The sequence below is a fragment of the Macrobrachium nipponense genome, chromosome 27, assembly GCF_015104395.2.
Source record: "Macrobrachium nipponense isolate FS-2020 chromosome 27, ASM1510439v2, whole genome shotgun sequence".
NCBI lineage: Eukaryota > Metazoa > Arthropoda > Malacostraca > Decapoda > Palaemonidae > Macrobrachium > Macrobrachium nipponense.
Window position 1 is genome coordinate 24442981 of NC_087216.1, and position 25518 is coordinate 24468498.

The 25518-nt window shown below is 42.2% G+C and overlaps 2 protein-coding genes across 2 annotated transcripts in view; one reads left to right on the top strand and one right to left on the bottom strand.

Moving 5' to 3' along the window:
- LOC135200933 (histone-lysine N-methyltransferase SETDB1-like) overlaps positions 1 to 23134 on the top strand; it is a gene marked incomplete at its 3' end in the record, with an annotated part of 46333 nt that extends 23199 nt beyond the window's left edge. Inside the window, 8 exon segments of the mRNA XM_064229711.1 lie at positions 794 to 842; positions 1825 to 1940; positions 2120 to 2259; positions 2817 to 3024; positions 20546 to 20713; positions 21223 to 21362; positions 22060 to 22240; positions 22978 to 23134. Of these exon segments, the coding sequence (XP_064085781.1) occupies positions 794 to 842; positions 1825 to 1940; positions 2120 to 2259; positions 2817 to 3024; positions 20546 to 20713; positions 21223 to 21362; positions 22060 to 22240; positions 22978 to 23134 (1159 nt within the window).
- The window catches only part of LOC135200629 (ataxin-3-like), a 237658-nt gene that overhangs the window by 183046 nt on the left and 29094 nt on the right, over positions 1 to 25518 (bottom strand). The gene's annotated exons all lie outside the window — the stretch shown is intronic.

The following is a 25518-nucleotide window of genomic DNA, read 5'->3' on the forward strand; positions in this document are numbered from 1 at the left end:
CATTAATTTGTACATTTTTCTATTCTTCACTCAAAATTCCACTAAATTATAGAAATAATATTGAAAAAATAAAGAAAAATGATTATGAAGGGCTTTATCTTAGAAACGGTTAAATTTATATAAAAAGGCATCGAGACCTTTTTTACTGTGCATAAGATTACCTTAAAATGAGCTATAGAAAATTAAAATTGGACAAAAAATAAGGAATAACGTATACCTGTAATAATTGCAGGCGGTGACCATCTTGATGACATCTTAAAAATTATATGCAAGAGGTTCTCAAGTGCCACCATTAATTTTATCTACTATCAGTAATGGTGATTAGATACATCTATTATTTTTTCAAGCCAAAAGAAATTGGGGGCCGGGGGAGGGTGGGTGGGGTGGGGAGAGATCCAATAACATGGAGAAGATAAACTTATGAGCTTTAAACAAAAGTTTTATTTAATCTAATACAACATCAGGACGATATGAATGAATTACATGTAAAGCTGCTTAAGTAAGTTTAGCGTAAATAATGATAAGACAAATTATATTTTACGTGAGGTCATGACAGTTTTAGACTAGTTCTGCCTTATTGTGCAAGTGCTACAGTAATGTATATTGTAGTGTTTTTTGGGGAGCAACTAATAATCATCCCTTTTGTTGTTTGTAGTAATGTTTTATCATTGCTACAAGTAATCTGTGTGGAGTATTATAGTAACTTTTGCATTTTTCATTTTAAGATAATGCTTTTTAGAAGACATTTCATGATTTTAGTTGCATAAGTAATTATTGTTGTTTGCTTTTACAGGCAATAGTCGAGTATGGAACATTTGGGCAAGGTCATGATGTGGAACCATGTAAGTTTCTATGGCAGATATTTGGTTCTTTATTTGGAGTAGTATTACAGTACATGTGATCCATTAGTGATATCTGTTAGCAGGGTCTCTGCCATGAGTTGATGGCAGACTTAGGTGCTATATATTACTTGAACCAAGGAATGCAACTAATTATTCTTTCTCTGATGCTTAATGCACGTTATAGTACCTCATTTCTTATTCCAGTGTATGCCTTTTTATGTTTTTCTCCATGTTTATGGATGAATTCTTTAACCTGCTGGATTATTTTTATCCTTGTGGCAGTCATTAGTAATCATTGCCAAAGGTGGCAGAGTAATTGGGGCAAACATATTTTTGGGGGCTGACTTCAATTATCTCTCATATTTGCCATGACTTTGTTGGACAGTGAAACAACATATTTCCTCATTCTACAAAAATTCTTTACCAACAAATAAGAAAGATATCTTAAGTTGTAGTTGAACCAAATACTGTACCATAGTTTGAAGTTGTGGTAGGAAGTCAACCATCTAGTGCTTTGGGCCTTGGAAGGCGTTAATGTTACTGTTGTTGGAATACTTCAAACACGAACCTAACTCAAGAACCAGCCCTTTGATTACAAGGATATAGCATTAGTATAGATAAGGTTAGGCTACATGGTTTAGGTGCTTGTCTCTATACAGACACCACCCTACTTACAAATATTCTACTTACAAACATCATTATCGTTATTTTTGTGATGTACTATAGTAAAACCACTGAAAGACCCTCCTCCAAGGAGACTAACTAACCCTTTTTACCTAATAAAAATTCCCTGTAAAGTTTTTTTTAAATATTCGTATAGGCTATGACAATTTGCCTTCCTTTTACTGTAATGTTAGTTTTGGTTTAGCCAGAAAATGATCTATATAATTATGTATAGAGAATACATATACATTTTTGTAACTACTAAAAGTGGATGTTTATGTAATTTAATCTGGTTCATCTTTTGTTTTCTTCCTTGCAGCAGCAAATCAGAGTGAACGACGTGCTGTGGCCAAAAAGAGCACGATGTCCCGAGCTGGTACTCCCCCTAAAGAAGTCCAGGTTCGAATTGAACAAGAGTCCAGGGGATTCACAAACGTAAGACAAGCTGAAAAAACATTTATAGACACATTTTAATTTCCATTTATTTTTATTTGTTACTTGAGCATTTTGGAGTTGTAAACAGGTGACTCATATACAAAAAAAGGATTTAATTAGACTGGTGTTTTCATGAAGAATCATTCACCACCATTTCATTATAAAATCCTCTCTTTCAGAAACATACGTTACAAGAAAAGATCATGAAATATCGCCGTCACATGTGTACCAGCAGTTGTCTTGGGGAAGGTGGTGACAGTATGCGGAAGCACAAAGACGTATCACCTCTGCTGTATCCAATCCTTCAAGGATGGAATAGGTGAGTTGTTTATATGTGGCCTGTTAACGAAGGAAATATTAATAAAGTGTATATCTTTGATTGCAATTTGACTGGTAGATACAGTAACCTCTCCTCTAACCATTCGTTTGCAGATTGAAAGAGTGTGTTTGTCAATGCTTGTTCAGTAGATGGGTTACAGCTGATCACCTTTGATATGAGGGGGGGCAGCAGTAAACTTAGAAACTAAATTAATAAGACAGGCTCATTGTGTGATGAATTAAGATGTATGCTAACGTAAACTAATATGAAATCAGGGGTATGGCAGTGTCCCCATCTGATTTATGTCGCACAGGATTCACCTTCCCTGGGGCTCTTAACAGAGTGGATAGGGGAGAGGTTATTGTATCATTAGTATCTTTAATTGTATTATTACCTAAGTAAATCTCCTATTTGCTGTGCTCGTTAACTACAAAATAACAGTTTTTGAAAGAAAATTTTTGACTGCTTTAATCTGTTCAAGAGTGCCTGATGATATTGCTCCAGTAATGTACCACCAATGCGTATTTTGTTCTCTTCATAATCTTTTATATCTCCAGGCTAGTAGTGAAACAAAGACGCAAGACAATTACAAAAAGTGAAATCTTTTATGTTGCGCCTTGTGGGCTAAGACTGCGGAACATTGAAGAAGTCTTCCAGTACATTGTTGACACTGAGTCCAGCCTTGAGATAGATTGTTTTTCTTTTGAACCGGGAATAGATGTGTCTCATGAATGGGAACCCTTCAAGAGGATACTGTTCTTAGAGGTAGAGTAGATTCATTGACTTATTTATTGGACTTGTAAAGTAAATAACGTATTTATTGATCATACAATATTAAATTTCAAAGGAAAGGAAATAAGAATTACCAATTTGTTCACGAAACTTACCTGTCAGATATATATATAGCTGTATTTTCTGAAGTCCGACAGAATTTTAAAAACTTCCGACACACGCAGTGGTCGGCCAGGTGGTTAGTACCCATTCCCGCCGCTGGGAGGCGGGTATCAGGAACCATTCCCATTTTCTATTCATAATTTTTCTGTCGCTGGTGCTGAAAACACCTGTTTTCAGTACCTCCGTCTTAGGATTTTGGAAACTTCATTGCCCTAAGTATCCTAATTGTCTTTTGATTTATTTACTTGGATTTGTGGCTAGGATACGCTATCTTAAATTGATTTGAATTTGATTCATTTTTGCATAAAATATCTGAATCTAGTTAGGCTAGTTTCAGACGGGGTTGTCTGCAAAGATAGGGTGTGGCTACCGAAAGCTTCGGTAGATCCGCACTTGGTATGTACGAGGGGTATGGGTCTTGCTTCTTTGTTGAGATTTGTCATGTAAGGAGTGTGAGACTTTGTCTATTCCGTAAGGAAGACGTATGATTCGTATGTACGCAATTAATCAGTAAACATGTCTAATTCCTATTCGTAAGGAAGACGTATGATTCGTATGTACGCAATTAATCAGTAACAAAAGTCAGGGTAGTGAACCTGCTAACCTTCCTGTAGACTTTATTTTGCACCTTACCCTGTAGTATGGCCTGACTGGGCTATGAATATGTCTACGAGAGGTGCTCGCTCTCCTTCATTGCTGGGAAGTGCTACTTCTGTAATTGTTACTCCTAACCCTGCAGTGTTGCCTTCGGGCCCTAAGCAGTTGTCTGTAGAGGAATTGCCCTTTCTCTGATACTCTTTCGATTCATAACTTAGAATCGAAAGTGCTTGCTTTAGAGAGTAAAAGTGAAGTGCAGAAGTGCAGTGATACCCCTTGTGTAGTGGAGGGGGTGCTCAGATCGGCCTCGTTTCGCCTCTAGGCCGGGGCTCTGCTTGACTCCCAGGACCCGGGGAGGGAGCATGTCGAAAGCCTAAGGAGGGTTACAAGGAACCCCCACCGATCTGGCGTGCCTTCGGCAGTTTCTGATTGCCCCAAATCCCCAGACTCCACCAAAGTGCGTGCGCGTGCACGAATCCTGAAAGATTGCTTCTCGTCCTCCGAAGCGTCCTCCCCATGCAGGGGTTGGAGCTTTCGGAAGGACTCGCGCCCTCTAAATAGAAGCTTTATAGAGAGGACGCTTCACGTCCTCTCTCTCTCTCGTTAGTATGCGTTTTCAGTGAGAAGTAAGAAGGCGAACGTCGCCTGAACTCGTGTCCGTCTTTCCACCGAGAAATACGTAAGAGAAGTCATAGTAGCAGAAGCTTTTTTGAAGAGCGGACGCCCGGGACGCTCGGATGGACTCCAGGCGCGCGCGGGTGCACGCCAATTAAGTGCGCGCCAGTGGACGCCAAGTGCGCGCCAGTGGACGCCAAGTGCGCGCCAGTGGACGCCGAGCGCGCTCCAGTGGACGCCGAGCGTCCGGCCGAGCGCACCAGCGCAGCCAGGTGTGTCGCCTGGCTGAACGTTTCTGTTGAACTCTTCAAGCTCTTGTTTCAGATATGGGCCTAAAGAATGTTTATCTCTACCTCCGGTGATACCTTCTACCTCACCTGCAAAGAATGTGAAGTAGGCAGTGCTTCGGAGGAAGTTTAAAGTGAACAGACAACTTCTTCTTCGAAACCCAGCAAGACATCGGGTTTCGTGAATTCAAGAGGTCTCTGTCAATTAATATTGCTTTTCGCATAGGTGGATGGAGTTAAGGAAAGCTCAAGGGAAGATCTCGTTTGCTCTACCGCAACCTTTGCCATTCTGCCAATAAATTTAAGTTGCCACTACCGCAGTCAAGACTTTGCGATAAGGCAGTTACGGGTTATGTAAGGCTCGATGTCCTGCACGTCAGGACTCTCGGGCAACGTTCAGTGGGATTCTTGCAAAGGCACTCATCAAAAGGACGCTCTTCAGGAAAGCGCAAGACAGGACTTCCTTTGCCATACTGCCAATAAATTTTAAGCTTTAGCAGGCATTAGTTGTGATACGGGAGAGGAAGCTGGTTGGAGAGTTTCTTCCTCTTCCCAGGATAATTTTGCAAGCTTTTTAGCCCATCTGAAAGGGTTTTTCAGATGATAGATTTTGTTAGTTTCTAGTCGGGACTACGCTGCCGAATTGAACATCGTCGTTCTACCTGCCGTAAGCCCAGTCTCTTAACAGGATTCTTGCCCCTTCCTCGTTTGAGACGGGAATCGAAAAAAATTAAATGCTTGACTCCCTGGATTACGTTTTGTCAATTCAGTGACTTTCCCCCATTGACAATATACTTTCGTTTGTCAAGTAAGTGGGTATCCCCTCATTGCCAAATATCTCTTTGTCCCGTAAATGGGTTAGTTCTCATTGACAAACCATCTCATTAACTTGATATTGCGTAAGCGAATAAGCTCTTATTGACAAGATTCGGAAGAGCTCTCATTCGTCATTCGCAGACTCGTACAAGAAATAGACTTGTAGACTACGTCAATGAACGCTTATGTCCAGTAACATAAGAAGCTTGAGCTGACTGCTTCGATTCTCTTAAGTTTTGTTCATGAAACTTGCCTGTCAGATATGTATGTAGCTGTATTTCCGAATTCAGCTATATATATGTCTGCCAGGTAAGTATGAACAACACCTTATTGTGATATAATTTCATATTTTGCCTTGCGTTATTTTACTTGTCTGGTTGTTTGTTTCAAGTTCATATAACGCTTGCTGTAGTTACCTCTTCGGATGGCAACCGAGAGGTCTATTGGGTCTATTTTAAGGACATGTTTAATCGTTACTCCCTGCAGCCTCCAGGAGTTTCCGATTTATCTTTTACCGTTGTATGGTAGTGTTCTGACGACACAAACGCATCTATATATTTAGCGTTTTCTGTTTCGCTTAAATATACCAGCTTGAGAGTCTTTCTGCCTCAAAAAATAACGGACCTATTTCTTCGTAGAATAGGGTAGCTGGCAACCCAGACATAAAGTTAAGAGACGACGTTCGTAAGCGGTAAGTGCTGGCTGCTGCTGTCACGCTGTGTCTGTCCTCCAGTCCAACGAGCCAGTAACAGATCGGGCGCTGTCATGCGCGGTAGGTTACGGTCTCTCTCTCCTGCGGGATTGACTGACTAACCGTATCTCTGTGCTGGCGGTTACGTCTCTCCTGCGGGATTGACTCTGACTAACTGTATCTCTGCCCTACAATCACGGACTTTAGTCCTAAGATTGAGGGGATTTCTTACGTGAATGAATAAACGTGCATTCGTTTTGTTTTGCCTTATAGTTCAACAGAGTTATCTCTTAATCCTTTCGGTGCTCGTTACCGCACGGTATAGAACTACGAGTCTACCGCAACATTGCACTTTTATATGCTCTACTGCTTAGGCAAAGCGCAGCCTTATTAGGGAAGTAAGCATACTCGGGGAGGAATGGATGAGCTTGCTGGGGACCATTTCCTTCCTGAAGAAGTTTGTTTCCCCGAATAGACTGCAATTCAGACCACAGTTTTCTCCTACCCGGGAAACTGAAATATTATTCAAGATCTAGGAATGATTCTGAACATCTCTCATGCGTTTATCACCTGAAAGGTGATAGAAAGAAGGTGCCGGACATCTGGATAGGGTTTCAGATGTCTTGGATCTTAATCTGAAAGAAGTAAAAGCGATTCGGTAGTCCCTCCAGTCCTCGTAACGAGTTTTGGGAACCAGTGGTCCAGATCAACTCTGATATTCCACAGCTCTCTCATATCTTAAGAAGTATCTTCTCGGTCCCTGTTCGAGTTTACGAGAAAGCCTATTATAACAACAGGCGTTCTTTTAAGAATGTAACGATCCTCTAGAGGTTCGTTACAGGATTGCAAAAGTCCGTACGAATCGTCTAGATCGACGCAGCAACTATTGACTTCCGTGGAATCTTTCTTTAGAAGTAAGTTGAGAGTTGTGGAGACTTTAGGGACGCCCTTTTTTCATTCTTCTCTTCGATATGTTGAGGACGAAGAGGCTTCTTCTTTTCTGCTCCCTTATTCTCGATCCGGGATCGGTACCATTAAAACGCCATCCTATGATATTGAACGGGGATGGATATTTAGTCTTTTCCCCTTTTTTCAATCTCTTAGGAAATGTATAAGAGGATTTATGACGTCACAGGAGCGACAATGACGCTGATCGCCCCATGTTGGCCTTCAGGATCCTGGATTCACAGAGGTCACATACTTCCTAGTTCACTTTCCAAGGACCTTTTCCGAGAGAGTCGGTCTACTCTAACTCGAAAGGTACCTATAACTACCTATATACATCTCCGCTCTGAGTCTGACTACGTTCAGGCTATCGAGATGTTGACAGGAATTAAGATTACCGTCTTCCATTTCCGTCTGAAGAATGGGGATAAGCTGGCAGTCACAACTATTAAAGAATACGCAAATATGTTGTTGACGGCCTTTGGGCTCAGAGATTTGCGTCTGTCAAACAACAAAGCCCTTCACGATCTTTGAGTTCTGTGGAATCTCGAACCTCGCTCATCATCACTTTTGTCTCACCTGTTTTCTCGGAGTCAGACACTCGTGCGAGATCAGGCGACATATAGTAGCCCTGAGTTTCTTGTTGACGAAGTCGGTTGCGTTTATACACCCCCGATGATCGTGTAACATGAGACCAGGTTGGACTGTCAGGCATTCTTCCTTCGGGACTGAATCGCCTTTTTGCTCCTCGCTCCTTTCTCCTGGCACCAGAAGCTCGAGTCAGGAGTTTGATTCGCTGACGACGTTGGGTTGCGTTGATACACCCCCAAGGTTTGCTTAGATTGAATCGCCCAGGCAGTCCAGACACTCATCCTTCAGCGAAGAATAGTGCCTTATGGTCTTCAGGGTACAGCCTTGCTGTCCTTGATTCGTCTGACTGGTCAACTGGTCGGTCACCTGACTTTAGTACAGACGGACTGACTGTGCAGTCCAGATCGAAGCTTTCAATATGGAACTTAGACGTAGTCTGAAGTTCTTGATGTCAAAGCATTCGAACCTCTCCTACCTGTTAACTTCTTGCATGTGATCAGGAAGGCCTTCTTCTAACCACCCTAGATACGACAAAGAGGGTTAGTGAGATTTTAAGCCATCGTCACAAGTTTTGGCTTTAGAGAACACAAGGCGGTGTGCTCTCTAACCCTTCCGTTGTGGCCTAAGAATGGTATAAACCCTTTTTGTCCTTGGGCCAGGAGCTTGGTAAGCAAGGATGGCACAAGTTAGTGGGCAGGAGCCAGAGAGAGTCCTGTGCCCTGTCGGGTCTCTCAAGTTTTATCTACATAAAACTCAAGAAAGTCGAAGTCATTCGGGCAATCTGCAGTGTTCCGAAAAAGACCAGACTTGCCCATATCGAAGAACAGCCTGGCTTTAGTGTTAAGGAGTTCTTTCAAAAATGCTCCTTCATTGTGTTTGCACAAAGATTTGAAATCTTTTTATCTGAATGCTCACGAGGTGAGGGCGCGGCCTCGGAAGCATTTCAACAGAGCATGGCACTCAGCAACATCCTGAGTACCATGTTTTTAGCGAAGCAACTCTGTGTTCACTTCACACTCCCTGCGAGATGTGAAGATGGCATATGAGATCTGCTGCTCGCTAGGGCCATACGTGTATTGCAGACACAATCTTGGGGGCAAGAAGTACCACTCATCCTATCCTGTAGAAAATGTTAGGAAGAGCTCTTAATTTAGTTGTTGAGTCGCCGACAACGGCGACTTCTTAACTCTTAAGCCTTAGTTAACACACCTTAACTTTGGCTAGGTTGGTCAGGTGGTGATATAATATATTTTTATATATTAATATATTTTATTTTTATTTTAATTCTTAGCCCTCATGGTATGGTCAATATGGTCTAGTCACGTCGTGGTCTCGCCCCTGTTGACAGATCATCTGGAGTGCACCAGCTATATAGGTCTCTACCTCGCTGGCAACTCTAGTAGCACAAGCAGACTTACGTGGCAGTAACCACGAAGCCAGCTATGCTAACAGGTGGAACCAAGATGTAAATCATCTGCATGCATTTGTTTCCCAAAATCCTTCTATTCTGTCCCTTCCCACCTCCAAAGGTGGGATTCAGCTATATATATATCTGACAGGTAAGTTTCATGAACAAAATGATATTGTTATGATACAATAAAGTTTGTTCATACTTACCTGGCAGATATATATAATCAAGTACCCACCCACCTCCCCTCAGGGGACAGTGGAAATAAAAATTATGAATAGAAAATGGGAATGGTTCCTGATACCCGCCTCCCAGCGGCCGGGGAAATGGGTACTAACCACCTGGCCCGACCACTGCGTGTGTCGGAAGTTTTTAAAATTCTGTCGGACTTCAGAAAATACAGCTATATATATATCTGCCAGGTAAGTATGAACAAACTTTATTGTATCATAACAATAACATTTTTGTACATGAACTTTCCTGTCAGATATATACTTAGCTTTACGTCTCTGACGTCACGACAGAATTCAAAACTCGCGGCACACGCGACAGGTAGGTCAGGTGATCTACCTTACCCGCCGCTGGGTGGCGGCTGTAAGAACCAATCTCCCTTTCCAGTCAGAATTTTTCTGTCGCCGGTGTCGACTACACCTGTGGTTGTTACCTCCTGACAGCTTTATTCTTTTCTCGTTGCCTTGGATTTATTTGGACTGACTTTCGGTGAAGTACCTGATCTTGTTGGCTTGGCATACGCGCTTGTGGATTGTTTTTGGCTATTGGTTTGGATTTTTCTTTGATTTCAAGATGTCTGATGTAGAGGTTAAGAAATCTATGTTTAGGGTGTGCTCTATGGATGAATGCAAGGTGAGGCTACCGAAAGCAACGGTAGATCCTCACACAGTATGCTTGAAATGTAGGGGTAAAGAATGTTCCTTTATTGACCCAGTGTAATGAGTGTGAGAAAGTTGGATGAGGGTGAATGGAAGTCTTTCTTCCTACTTGAGGAAGTTGGAGAAAGACAGGGTGAGAAAAGCTTCGTCTAGAAGTTCTAGTAAGTCTCGTATTAACGAGGTAGAAGTAGACAATCCTGTTGTAGCACTAGATCCTTCTCCCGTTTCAGCTCCTTGCTTCCACCTGCATCCGCAACCTAAAAGATCGCCTTCGGAAGTGGCAACCATGAAGACCACGATCCTTAGCATGGAGAAGAAAATTCGTTCGTTGCAAGGTAAGAGTAATAGTGAAGGTGATTTGTGCAGTGACCCCAGTGCAGTGGAGGGTGCGTCTGATCGGCTCCTTAATGCTTCCAGGCCTAGACCTCTTCCAGACTCCCATTCCCAGTGGAGGAGGAAAGTCAACAGCTGCAGGAAGGTTAGGGAGAACTCCCACCGATCAAGGCGTCCCATCGGTAGGTCCTGATGTTCGTTCCCAGCTGCCTTAGTTCGCTCCAAGAAGGAGGTGTTACGCCAATGCTTCTCTTCTTCTTCATCACCTTCTCCTAGAAGAGGATGGAGCGCCTCGGATTCATCTCGACCGTTGAAGAGTGCCTGGAAGGCTCCTTGCGCCTTTCCTTCCAGCCCGGAATGTTTTCCGGAAGAGCCTGAAGTGGAGATCAAGAAAACCCAGGAGGGATCAGGAGTTCTCGCCTGAGGTAGCTTCGATCCTCTTCCCCTGTGGAGGATTTTGCAAGATCTCCAGCTCGGATTCTTGCGGGGCTGCAAGCTCAGATTTCGGCTCTGGCGGGCTCCTTGGCTGGAGGTACGCGTCGTAAGAAGGACGTCTCTCTCCCCGTCAAGAAGTCTAGGCTACCTTCGCCTGCTTTGCCTTCTCAGTCGGAGGCGGCTCTCTCTCCTGTAACAGCGGATGGAATGAGGCGCTCTTCCCTCGGCAGATGCCTGTCGTCTTCCAAGGCGCCAATCGCCCAAGCAGCTTTCTCCTGGCGACTTCATTTCTCCAGTAGAAAGGGATCTAGCGCCTAGTAGGCGCTCGTCTAAAGATAAGCGCACAGCTTCGTCTTCTCGCTCCTTTCCGAAGAACCTCCAATCTCCGGATAAGAGAGCCTCCTACAACATGGACTCTTCCAGAGACAGGATCTCTCCTTATGTTAGGCGCCTAGAGCCTGGTAGGCGCTACTTCCCACAAGTAGCCGCTCTCCCGCTGCCTCAAGCGCTGTGCGGAAGATAGGCGCTTCTCTCCTGATAGGCGCAGTTCACCTGTTAGCCGCTCTGTTCAGGTCAGGGCGTAAAGAGCCTGAAAGAAATGTCTCGGCTGAGAGACTAGCTTTTGCAGAGACCCACGGCGTCTCGATCTAAGTATGTGGAATCATGGTAGACGCCTGTCTCCGAGTATGGCGATCTTCTCCAGGGATTCGCTCTCCTGTTGGTAGGCGCCAAGAGCCTAGCAGGCGTTCTCCTCATTTTAGGCGCAGTTCGCCAGGCAGCCGCTCTCCTTTTGACAGGCGCATGGATTCTGTTGGGCGCCGTGAGCATAGTAGGCTCTCCTCTCCTAGCAGGCGTCCCCTCCCCTTTGGACTCCCGTGTATCTAAGGAGCAGACTACAGGATCACAGAGGACTCACTCATCGGAGTAGAATGACGCATTCGATAGGAGCTCTCCCGAAGCTTTGGCTCCCTGATAGGCGCCAGACGGCGCCAGACACTCATCACTAGATAGACGCACTTCTTTAGAGAAGTCCAGCTGCTCTCGTAAAGAAGCCGAAGTTCTTCGGTGGATGAAATGGAACCTTCAGAAGAGGACTTGGTTAAGGATTCTTCGGTCTCGTCCTACAAGATCCTGACAGACCTCCTTCTTCAAGAGTTTGGAGACGCTCTTACTCCCGTCGCTCCTCCTCCTCCTCTCTCGTTATTCTCGACTTCTAAGAAGACGAAGGTTTCCTCCTGTGTGAGGATGAAGCCACCATCTCGATGAAGAAGGCTTTGAGAGGTTTTGGTGATTGGCTTCTTTCTAAGAGGAGGAGAAAGGGAAGACTGTGTTCTTTCTAAGGAGAGAAAGGGAAGACTGTGTTTCTTTCCCTCCTTCCAAGCTTACGGGCAGACTAGGCTTCTGGTATGAGTCTGGAGAACCCTAGGGCCTGGGTCTGCGTTATCTGCAGACACGGACTTCTCTTCACTGGTGGATGCCTCACGACGCTCGGCCTCTGTCGGCTAAGACTACCTGGGCTATGAACGAGCTCGACCAACCTGTTGAAGGGAATGTTTAGGAGTCTTGGAAGTCTTCAACTTCCTTGACTGGTCTTTGGGGGTCTTGGCTAAAAGGACTCAGAACCCGGATTCCATTTCGCCGAGGATCTCAACAGTGTACTGACGTGCATGGATAAGGCAGTTAGAGATGGATCGAGCGAAGTAGCCTCCCTGTTTTGGAGCAGGGGTTCTTAATAAAAGATCAGTCTTTGCTCTTTTCTGACAAAGTCCGTCTCTCATGCTCAAAGAGCCTCGCTACTCTGTTCGCAACTCTCGCCGCTTCTCTTCCCAAAGAAGATAATCCAGGACATCTCAGGAGCTATCTCTGCGAAGGCTACTCCAAGACATGCTCGCTCAGTCGGCCCGGAAACCTAGGACCTCCTTCCAGACGAAGACTAAGAAGGAGACTACCGGCTAGACAGGAGCCCTTTCGAGGGGGGCCCTCTTCTAGAGCCTCTACCTCAAGAGGTAACTAGACCCTTCAAGAGAGGAAGATCCTTCTCGTGCTCATCCAGAGCGAAGAAGTAGGAAAGAAGTCCTCCAGACATCAGTAGGTGCCAGGCTTCTAAGATTCGCAGAAGCCTGGGCAAAGAGAGGAGCGGACTGGTCCCTCTCGATTATCCGGAAAGGATATCTGATTCCCTTTACAGAAAGACCACCTTTGACGACGACTCCTAGGAGTTGGTGGCCAGGTACAGGGATCCCATCATGAGCCACGCTCTAACGCAGGCAGTAGAACAAATGTAGAGAAAGAGCTATAGAGCTAGTGAGCGACCCATGCTCAGCGGGCTTTTACAACCGCCTGTTTCTAGTTCCAAAAGCCTCAGGAGGATGGAGACCGGTTCTGGATGTAAGCGCCCTGAATTTCTTTGTAGAAGAGGAAGTTCGCCATGGAGACGACATCCTCAGTGTTGGCGGCTCTTCGTCCAGGGGATTGGATGGTGCCCTAGATCTTCAGGACGCTTACTTCCATGTGCCGATCCATCCTTCTTCAAGGAAATACCTCAGGTTCATGATTGGGATGGGAGGAAGGATATTCCAATTCAGGGCCTTGTGTTTCGGCCTTTCAACAGCCCCTCAGTCTTCACAGGACTGAAAAATGTAGCAAGATGGCTACATTTGGAGGGAGTCAGGGTGTCCCTTTACTTGGACGACTGGCTGATCAGAGCCAAGTCACAGAAAAGATGTTTGGAGGACCTACAAAAGACCCTTTTCATGGCGAGTTCCTCTGGGACTTTTGGTGAACTTTCAAAAGTCTCAGTTAATCCCCAGTCAAGATCGTATCTATCTGGGGATTCGGATGGTTTCTCTGGATTTTCGGGCTTTTCCTTCTCCAGAAAGGATAGCCCGAGGGTCAGAGAATCAAAGCCTTCCTAGAGAAAGACGTATGCACAGCGAGGGAGTGGATGAGTTTGTTGGGGACACTCTCCTCGTTGGGAGCAATTCCTTTCTCTAGGAAGGGTTGCACCCAGACCTCTCCAGTTCTTTCTACAAATCGAAACTGGCGGTGTCGTTCTCAAAACCTAGAGTTCTCCTTCAAGATTTCAAGAGAAATCAAGAAGGACCTTTCTTGGTGGGCGAACCCTCTCAGGTTTGCAGAAGGGATGTCCCTTCACATTCCGAACCCCAACCAAGTGTTGTATTCCGACGCGTCGGAAACAGGTTGGGGAGCAACCGCTCGGCTCAAGAGAAGTGTCAGGCACCTGGAAGAAAGAACAGGTGACTGGCACATCACAAGAAAGAGCTGATGGCTGTTTGGCTAGCTTTGAAAGCATTCGAGCCCTACGTCCTAGCTTCGGCAGTTCAGATAAACTCGGACAACAACCACGGCCCTGGCATACATCAGGAAGCAAGGGGGGACTCACTCCTTCTCCCTGTACGAGACAGCAAAAGAACTTCTGCTGTGGGCTGAGGAAGGAAGATTTGTCTCCTTACCAGGTTCGTACAGGGAGAAAAGAACGTCAGAGCAGACCTCCTAAGCAGGAAAGATCAAGTCCTGCCGGCGGAGTGGACTCTTCACGAGGATGTTTGCCAGGACCTGTGGAGACTTTGGGGCAGGCCTCACATAGACCTCTTCGCCACAGCCAAGAATGCGAGGATAGGCAACTACTGCTCTCCGATATCGGACCCGAGGGCAGTGTCAATAGATGCTTTTCTCCTAGATTGGAAGGGCCTTGGACATGTACGCTTTTCCTCCCTTCAAGATACTGGGAGAAACTCTCAAGAAGTTTGCAGAATCGGAGGCAGCAAGGATGACGCTGATAGCCCCTTCCTGGCCCGCACAATTATGGTTCACAGAGTACTGGAATGGTTAGTAGATATTCCGAGAACATTACCACAGAGGATCGATCTGCTCAGACAACCCCACTTCGACAGGTATCACAGAAACCTCCCCGCTCTCGGTCTGACTGGCTTCAGACTGTCAAAAGTTTGGTCAGAACGAGAGGGTTTTCTGCAGAGCTGCAACTGCTATCGCAGCAGCAAGAGGCCCTCTACCCTTAGAGTCTACCAATCGAAGTGGGACGTCTTTCGACGTGGTGTAGGAACCATCACTTTTCCTCTTTCAGTACCTCTGTAACCCAAATAGCAGACTTCTTACTTTTCCTTAGGGAAAAAAGTGGACTGGCGGTATCAACCATTAAAGGTTATCGTAGCATGCTGGCTGCAGTGTTTAGGCACAGAGACTTAAACATTTCAGAAGACAAAGACCTTCATGATCTAATAAGATCTTTTGAAACATCCAAAAAGGTTTCGCCAGAGATTCCGAGTTGGAATCTGGATAGTGCTACGCTTCCTTAGGTCCCCTAAGTTCGAACCGCCTCAGTCTGCCTCTTTTAGAGACCTCACGAGGAAGACACTTTTTCTCATGGCATTGGCTTCCGCAAAGAGGATTAGTGAACTCCATGCAATAGAAGGGAAAGTGGGGTTCAGAGGAGATGCAGCGATCTGTGCATTCCTGCCTTCGTTCTTGGCTAAGAACGAGAACCCCTCAAAATCCTTGCCTAGGAGTTTTGAAGTCCGAGGTTTGTCTGCCTTAGTAGGCGAGGAAGCAGAGAGGTCACTTTGCCCAGTACGAGTTTAAGTTTTATCTTCAGAGAAAGAAGAAACTTAAGGGCAATGATGTCAACCTTTGGTGCTCTGTAAGAGATCCAAGGAGGGCTTTTTCGAAGAATGCGCTTTCTTTCTTCATCAGAAGCCTGGTGAAAGAAGCACATGCGATATGTTGATGAAAGTCAATTCAAGCTTCTGAAGGTCAAGCTCTTGAGGTAAGAGCTATTGCCACTTCATTAACTTTCAATAAAAACATATCCCTGAGTAATATTATGAAAGCAAACATTCTGGCGTTGCAACTCAGTCTTTGCAAACCACTATCTGAGAGAGGTCAAAAATCATGTATGAAAAGTGCTTCGCGTAGGCCTGTACGTATCGGCGGATTCGGTGCTGGGGCAGGGAGCTGAGACATATCCTTTGTAGTATATTTTTTCCCCCTTGTTTAGGTTGTAAGTTTTTTTGGTTGTTGAAAGAGCATGCGGGTAGGCATCTCTTTCATGTCGTATGTCTAACATGATTAGATTGGTTAGGTGGTTCGGTTTATGTTTGAGCTCCTTGCAATGATAGTGGTTAGGTTCTGTCATATAAGAGGGCGAATCCCCTTTGACAAGATCCTGCTCGGATTCTATCAAGTAAGCGGATACCAAATCCCTTTGATAGACCCAAAGAGTCTGTCAGCTGTAGGTCACGCCCTCGCTGAATCTCTTCAGGCAACGCAGACTAATAGACAGTAACTACGAAGTCTTCTTCCTAAACAGGTAAGAACCAAGGTTGTATTTTACATCCTACAACAGGTGTTGTTTCCCCCTTTTTTCCATATTAATATTGCTGTCTCTTTCCCTCCACCAAGGGTGTCAATCAGCTAAGTATATATCTGACAGGAAAGTTTGTGTACAAAAATGTTATTGTTAGTATACAATAAGGTTTTGTACATACTTACCTGGCAGATATATACGATTGATGGCCCGCCCAGCCTCCCCTCAGGAGACAGGTGGAAGAGAAAAATTTCTGACTGGAAAGGGAGATTGGTTCTTACAGCCGCCACCCAGCGGGCGGGCGGAAGGTAGATCACCTGACCTACCTGTCGCGTGTGCCGCGAGTTTTGAATTCTGTCGTGACGTCAGAGACGTAAAGCTAAGTATATATCTGCCAGGTAAGTATGTACAAAACCTTATTGTATACTAACAATAACATTTTAATACATAAAGAAATAGAAATCCTCTACTATTGTGATTTCCATTAATTTTTATGAGTTAGACTGTGCATTTAAGCTTTAGATATTTGCCTTTCAGTGTATTCATGTGAATTATAAACCTTTTGTAGTAGTACTTATGTTTATTGGGCTCCAGCTGTGGTGTAAAAGTTGGGTTTAAGAATATGTGTTCCACCCAATTGCATAGTCACTGAACCTTTCCTTTTCCACTGCAAATCATCATCTTTTTTATCGTTATTATTGTTTAAAAAATTTTTATGACAGACATTCTGTGTATGGGGAAGAAAATCATGATTTCTCTCCGCTATTTCTGGGCTTGTGCATTTTCTGCTTTATTTCACTAGTATACTGTTAGATTTTCACCCATGTTCCCTTTCCAAGATTATCTTGGCCTTTCTAACAGTCTGTGTGCTGCCACTTCCATTTCTTCTACTTCTACTTCTCTTAATAATTTTTTTGTCTCCACAAAGGGATAACCACCTACAGTATTCCTTGTGTGAAACAGTGGTTGGCACAAAGGGTCATTACAATTTGTCAAACTTCTTCAGCTTCACTTTACTCCAGTTTCCAGTTCTTATGTCCATTAGCATCAACCTAGAAGTTTCATGGTGATTTTATTTCCTTCTGCCTGTCGGTCCATGATTGCCTCAATGTTGGCCATCGTAGCCATTGTTTGCATGTTTCTTGTTGGTGGTTCACATTACTGGTGAGTGAATATGTTTGTTGATATGGTCTCTTATCTGTATTTGAGTAGATGGTGTCCAACAGTCTCAGTTTCAAAATTAAACATTGAACCATGTCTAACTTTATAAAAACTCACATCAGTATCTTGATAAAACTTTAGTACAGTGGTACCTCGACATACGAAAGGCTCAACTTACGAAAAACAAGAGATACGAAAGCAAATACGAAGAATTTTTTGGCTCTACATAAGAAAATAGTTCAAGTTACGAAAGGTTGTTGCTGTAAAGTCCCGAGATTCGCCCGGACCACCGAGAACAATTTTAAAACTTGCACGCCGCCAACTGAGTAAACTCTCCACCATCTTCCCGCTCTCCCATTGGTTCCTGATGCTAGTCACCCCATAAGATCATGCTCTCCTATTGGTCAGCATCTACCCCTTGTGCTCTATGTATTCTATTGGTAAAGGATGCTGTAAATTGAAAAACTTATTCATGCAATACATTTAATAAAAAAAACATTAGGTAAAGATAGAATAAAGAATAGAAATGAATGGTTATTATACTGTTTAGCAGTTTCAGTAGTTGAAGAGAGATAATGAAAATTTATGGCTTACTGTGTGCTAGGAAAAGTGATTGCTTGGCGATCGTTTGGTACTCGTAACAAAGTGCTGAATGTAAACAGAAGTTTGGAACCTTTTTTTTTGTTTGATTGTTTATTATAGTTAATGGTTACTTAAGGGGGCCGGCCGGAACCCCTATATATGGTGGTATAGGGCGAAAAATGCAAAGACATGAAAAAATTCATGGAGCTTCATATGGCAATTGAGAATACGTATACGAAATATTTCGTCAAAATTCCTCTTACTTTCGTAGTTACTGGGTAATTAGTTATCGTAACTCAATAAGCCTAAAACATTGATCCGTACAAGAAAATGCAATATTTCTTCTATTATCGTAAATTTTGATAATTATTGTTCAAAGAAATTGGGAGAGAAGAGGAGAAATGGAATCTGTAGACATTCCCCGAGTCGAGAAGGAGACTTCAGGCTCAGCTACCAAGTCCAGTCCTGATTTAGTGCGATCACAGACTTCAAGTAGTCTACACGTTCCATTTCACCTCTGCCATTCGCCCGCTTTTACGTATGTTTATGTATGTTTCGGCAAGAATTTCATCATGCCAATGAGGAAAAGACAAGGAAAACATCTCGCTAACATACAGACGAAGAAAAATTGCTCAAGTATTATTACAGAATATCATAATATATGCGTAGTTAGTGAAGAGAGAGGGGAGGGTTGCTTAGTAACACCCCCGTCTTGCTTGACAGCACACGTCACACTATGCCCAAGGCTACGATCTTTGAGCAAAGAGATCTTCATTTATGATAAATAACAAAGTTTTGGTTTTTCAATACCCAAAATGGAATATGAAATTCATAATAATCATGATTTATTAAATTGTCTTTGTAAAAAAAAGAGTACGCCTTCGAGTTTCACCTCTTGACATTCTCTTCCATTTTACGTTTGTTTATCTTTGTTTCGGGCAAGAATTTCATCATGCCAAAGAGGAAAATACAAGGAAAACATCTCGCTAACATACAGAAGAAGAAAATTCGGTGTAATAAGCCGAGTTAGTGAACGAGAGAGAGAATTGCGTAGGAAGGAGTGCCCATCTTGCCTCAAGCAGTGCCCCAGGCTGTGATATATGAGCAAAGGGATCATCATTTATGATTAAATTATGATAAATAAAATAGTTTTGGTTTATTAGTACACAAAAAAGAAATATACATTCATAATAATCATTATTTATGAACATTGTCTTTATAGAAATACGAAGGAAAACTGAACGCCTGTATCTCAAAACTATACTTATTGACCTTCAAAATCTATCTTCTCACTTAGTTTTAAAGCTATAACATTGGAATTTGGTATATAACTCAGAAAGACATTATAGAAAATCAAATAGAGCCCTTTTTTCCAATTTTTTTTCGTATTTTTTTTTATAAATTTTTTTCTCGTGATTTATAGGGTTTATTTTTTTACCATATTGAAAAATTCATATCTAGCAAAAAAATGACTTTTAGAAAAAAAACTCTTCATTCGATTGGAGGTCTACATCAGGTCTATATATGGTAGTAATCCCAGGTCTTAATATTAAATATCAAGGGAGGAGATAGAATTTGAAAAATGGTTATTTTCGGGATAAATCGCCCTGGCGTCACAAAACCGAAGGTCAGAGGCGAAAATCATATGCTGGTTTGGAGATGTCCCAAGTCACCTTATTAAGTGGTATGAATATCAAAGTCCTGTCCTTAAAAAAGGGCATTAGCTGGCCGGTCCCCTTAATAATTATTTTAAATGAGTACATGCAATACATTTAATAAAACAGATTGTGAATTAGATATCATAAAATATAAAATAAATCAGACTGCTATCATCGAAGCCAACAAATACGTACTTATTTTCTAGAATTCTTCTTCTGTTTTAATATTACATAGTATATGTTTCATTATAGCTGTCAGTAACTCGGTATCTCCATATGCTAAAGTCCGAACATGTGCAGTAAAAATGGGGCTGAACATTACATGCAGTTGAATATTACTCACGTATGTACAGTATTTTGCCTTTTTGGAGTCATATTTCTTCCGTCGGATTGGCGTCGTAACATGTGTTGTAAGCCTGGAAATATAATTTACTGGGGTGTTTTTTGTAGGGCTTGGAATGGATTAGGCATTTTACATGTAAAATGCGATTCAAGATACGAAAAACTCATGATACGAAGGCCGCCTCGGAACGGATTAATTTCATATCTCAAGGTACCACTGTAGTGTACTCCTACCTTACTACATACTCAGTTGTTGATTTTTAGCTTGTACTTCTAGTATTGGTTTGCAGTGAGGTCCTTTCCTCTCTGCCACTGAGTATATTGCAGAATGCCAGACATTGCTCTGAAAGTGAAAAATTATTGTGGTTGCTAGGTACAATGTTTATGTACAGCATATAACACATAACTAGCAGGAACCAAAGAATAAAGCATTGGTAAGATAATAGATTTTGTAAGAAATGACAGTAGTACTTTATGTACTTTACACATTTGATATTTATTAAATATTCTTTTGTCACCTTTAATCTAGATAATAATATAGCTGTGTTTTGTATTCATAAAAGTTTATTATTTCAGTGTAAACATTTATCAGATTGCATGTAATGTAGAATTTTTTTTATTTTTACCTAACTCTTCCAGGAAGTTAAGAAATTGCAGTGTATGTTATTGTATTCTCTTAGTGTTTTTTATTTTGCAGGATATTACAAATAGTGAGGAGAATGTCAAGATTTCATGTGTGAATTCTTTGGATGAGTCTGCTCCAATGAAACTTTGTTATTCCAATGTTCGGCTACCCACAGAACACGTTCCTCTGAACTTGGACCAAGGATTCCTTGTATGTTGTGACTGCAAAGATAATTGTCAGGTGAGGTTATTATTTTAAGAGCCTGTTTGGGAAACAAGTTTATTTTGCGATATAATATTTCCAACTTTGATATATAAAATTTAGGCCAGAGACCAAGAGCTAAGACATACTATGAGGTTATTCAGCACTGGGTAGTAAGTAAGATGAAATAAAGATAATGTGAACAGAGTTACAGTAATAGGAATGAAAGGGGTTTGCAGTCAGGGGCTGAAGGGATTTTACAAAGAACCTTAAGTAATGTATAGTCACTGTATGAGTTGCCTTGGTGGCACTACCCCCCTTGGGAATTTTTGCAAATTTGGCTTTTTCATTTGTCTCATATCCTTTAATCTTTAATCATCCTGAACCTTTGCTTTCATGTTTGCTGTAACTGCATAGATTACCTCTTGGTGGTAATTTTATGACATGTAGGACTAGTCTTTTTCATATGCTATTACTGTGCTGGATATGTTTAATTTTATGTTCAGTAATATTCCTATTGTGTTTAAACTTGATTTTCCGCATTTAAGGCCAGGGAAAAGTGTGCTTGTCGACAATTAACTATCCAAGGTACTCAAATTCTCGATCACAAAGAAAATTCCAATGCTGGCTACCAACATCGGCGACTCTATGATCAAGTACAGAGTGGCATATATGAATGTAATTCAAGGTGAGAGTAATTTACTTCTGTAATTTTTGTGAAAGCTGTGTGAAATGAAATTTGTGCTAATGATACCTGCAGGTAAGGAACATCTGTTTGAGAAGAGTAATTTATGAATCTTGAGTAGTAGTCAGATGGATGTCATGCTCCCATATTTTGGAGGTCAGCTTAATCATTGAATTGACATGCTGGGGTATACCATATATGAATTTGATGGTTAGGATTAAAATTTACAATGTAGTACACTTGAAATCACAGATTATCTTTCACTCACAGGTTAGATGAACACCTAGTAATTACAATTATGTTTACTATGGAAGAATATTTTCATAGAGGATTTGAAGTTTTCACATTCTGATTGTGTAAGTCTTAGATGCTTTCTGGCTAGGCCAATGAGAATACTTGCCTTTTCAGTTGGACAGTTAAATGTATAAGCATGTGTACTGTGGACAGACTGTGTACATAATAGCAAATTAGGTGCAGGGTTATTTGTTACTTTAAAAAGAAAGAGAAACATTTTGTTGTATGAATTGTATCTTTACAGCTTTTTCTTATTGATACAATCTGGTTATTTTGGGGTGAACGTCAGATTATCTATACCTTACAGAATGTAGAAAACGCATTTTTGTGATAAGATACATATTACCATGTTCTTTAATGTACTGTTAGCCTTTACATATCCTTTCTCTTTGTATATTCCCATTAGGTGTACATGTGCACTGAACCGCTGTTCAAATCGAGTAGTGCAACATCCATTGAGGCTTAAATTACAACTCTTCAAAACGGCAAGAAGAGGCTGGGGTGTAAGAAGTCTCTGTGACATTCCAAGAGGTGCTTTCATATGTGTTTATGTTGGAAAGATGCTTAGCGAAAGCATTGCTAATGAGGTTAGTTTGTTTTGCCTTGTAAAGGTGACATTTTCTATCTACTATATTGTTTTGTATCTGGCTTGAGTGTTGTGTACTGTTGTTTCATCCCTTGTTTTTTAGTTAGTGTACAAAACTGTCCTGCTCCTAGTTTGATATTTATGAGCCCTTTCAAAGGAGACAGCTTTTAAATAAAGTGACATGTAGATGAAAGGCCATCTTTCAGAAATCACTGATGTCAAAGGGTGACATGACAGCTTTATTAATTGTGGTAATTAAACTTTGGTGTTTAACATCATCATTATATGATATTTGATGAGGCATTATTATATTCCTCTGTTGTGTCATGGCAGTGTAGAATACTGTAGACATTCAGATTAAGACGAATAGTAGCATCTCAGGTTAGCAAATACTCTGGGCGACTGTCTTTCTGGTAAATTATTAACTATTAAGTAAGAGAGACCCTATATTGTAGTCTGCCCTTGTATATTTTTTAGCTATCTTAAAGCTAACAACAGAAATTCTATATAGTTCAACATCATCCCTAACTTAAGCTGGCCTTTATTTTACTCTAAACATTCAATTCAAGAGATTTATTTAAAAGTATATGACTTGTAATGGTAGCTAAGGAAAAAATAATGATGTACTTGATAAATACTGAAGTCCACTAACATGAGGTCCATTAATTTGAAGTGTTATTGTCATTTTATTTTTGGAAACAATCAAATTTCAGTAAAATAACTGACATGCTCTTGCAGGAAGGGAAACAGATTATTGGCGGTGATGACTATTACGCTGAACTTGACTATATCGAAGTTATGGAAAATGCCAAGGAAGGCTTTGAAGAAGAAGCTCTGATGCCAGAGGAGGAAAACCTAAGTATATTACCAAAAGACAACTGTAAATCCTCTATATGTAGGTTCTGATTTTATTTGCAGTTTTAATCGGTTGATTCAAGTTGAAATATCAATAAATTTCTTGAGTTTATCATTTCATAAAGCTGTGCATGCTTAAAGCAATAATTCCATTACAGTGATTAAAATGATGAAATTTGCATTTTATAAGATCTTTGTTCTACTTTTATGTTAATTTCTTTAATTTGTGTTCATTAATATTATATGATATCCATCCGTCTTCTAAGAGTTGTTAAACACATAGACCCTGTCTTATCTGAATTTAATCCTTCTCTGTTAGGTTTACATTTGAAAGTATAAGTCCTCTGGAATATAGGGTTTTGTGTTTTGTGAGGCCTGTGTTCAGATACTGTCTTATTGTATTTAAATTAATTTCTAGAATAAATATAATTTAGATAGAATTTAGTCTTCCCTTAAGGTGCAGCTAAAATGTGTCCGGAATTACTGGCCGTCTGAGCTACTAGATATTTCTGACCACTCAAGTTACCTCAGTGGTTCTCCAGTGGAACCTTTTTTTTAACATAGTAACAGCCAGTTTTGGGAACTTTTTTAACTTAGTAACAGCCAGTTTTGGAAAATCCTCTGTTGTTGTTATAACATCATACGAGTAACAGAATCAAACACCGAGAGCAGCCTGGCTCTGTTTTATGAAATCAAAAAAGCTTTACCTCCCTCTAACTTGTAGTTAGTAAGATATATTTGTTCATATACGGAACAAACCTTCGGTCTTAACATTAGGATTTACTAGCGCCAAGCTGGAAACCAGTAGAATTAAAATTACACTTGTGAGATCCAGGACTATTGGCATCTATACCAGGTCACGGGTGGGGACATGTATACCCAGAATGCCCACGGCTACCTGTGACCCACCAGTTATTTTCCTACCGCCTTTAAGATAAGACGTGTTACTGTCTATCTGATTTTAAAGCCGGTTTTTTCAGTTTGCCCGTTCTTTATCCATTTCATTTTTCATTTCTTATTACCTTTTCTTTCTCCGAGTGTGAGGAAGAGTGTATAAGTGGTATGATGGAGAATTTTGCCTCAACATCGGGATCGTCTACCGTTTCGAAGAGGAGACAAAGGAAATGCCCAGGAGTCAGTGGCTTTCCATGTTCTAGGTTCCTAACTTCGGTGTCGACGGATCCTCATCCAACGTGTAGTAGGTGCAGGGAAAACGTATGTACGATTACTAATCCATGTTCTGTTTGTCGCGGTTGATCGGTGGAACAGTGGAAGAAGTTCTATGGGAAAAGCCAATACAAAAGGAAGGTGGTGACGCCATCTTTGGATGACCAAACCTTACCAGCTGCTTTTGTATCGGCAATAAACCAGGCTGCTCCATATGTTTCTCCACCTGCTTTTGATTTGTCTCATACCCCTTCGGTTTCTCCTAGCGGTTCAGTATCGGAAACGTCAGGAGGGTCCTTGGGGTAATTTTATGAATAATATGCACTCTCCTTTGTTCCCAGCAAGTAGAGGGGGAGATCCGCCATCTTTGTTCCAGGCTACTGCTCCTCAAGCGCATAGGTTAGATGGTACGTGGTCAGCGCTAGGCCTACCAGGCGTACCAACCTTGGATGGTCTGCTTGCGCATTATATGACGTCACGGTTCCAGCAGGGTCCGGCAGCGCTGAATGTTCCTCATCCCCCGGGCTTGCAATTTATGGGAATTAATGCCGCGGCTTCGCCATCAAACTCAGTGTTTACAACGATGCAGAACGTGGGAGGTAGTTTGGCAGCAAACGTGCGGTTGCCAGCAGAAACCTCTCAGTCTTTCTCTACGAGAGGGATGACGTCACAACATACATCACACACCGATATGGCAGGCGTGATGACGTCACAGGCTGCTTCTCGGCCTATTTCGCTGCACCCAGACGCTAATACGCCTTCTGACCCGTCAATGCAAACTGTAATGCGGAAATTACAGGATATAGAGAAGAGAATGAATAAGAGAGACAAAAAGGAAAAGTGCGATTCGCCTTCTTCGTCTTCTTCCTCTAGTTTGGCGTCATCGCTAAGTCCGATAACGTCACGGCGAGCGCCAGTCAAGCGTTGAAGGAGGATTCGGGAGTTCCTGGCGGATCCTCGGGCTAAGAGGAGAAGAATCAATTCTTCCTCATCTTCGGACCAAGACTGTCATATCCAAGTCAGCAGGAAGGTCGGGAAGTCAGTGGCTATTAAGCACAAGGTTAGCAGACGAAGCCGTTCACAAGAATCCGAACAAGCGAGAGAGGCGACGGCTGACGGACTAGCGGCCGATGCGGAGTTGCCAGTTCGGATCGCAAAAACTACGATACCGCTGGTAAAATCGACGTTGGCGGCGAAAGGTGCAGCAGAGGATAGAATGCAGGTCCCAGTTTCGCCTGTAAGGCCGTTCAAAATACG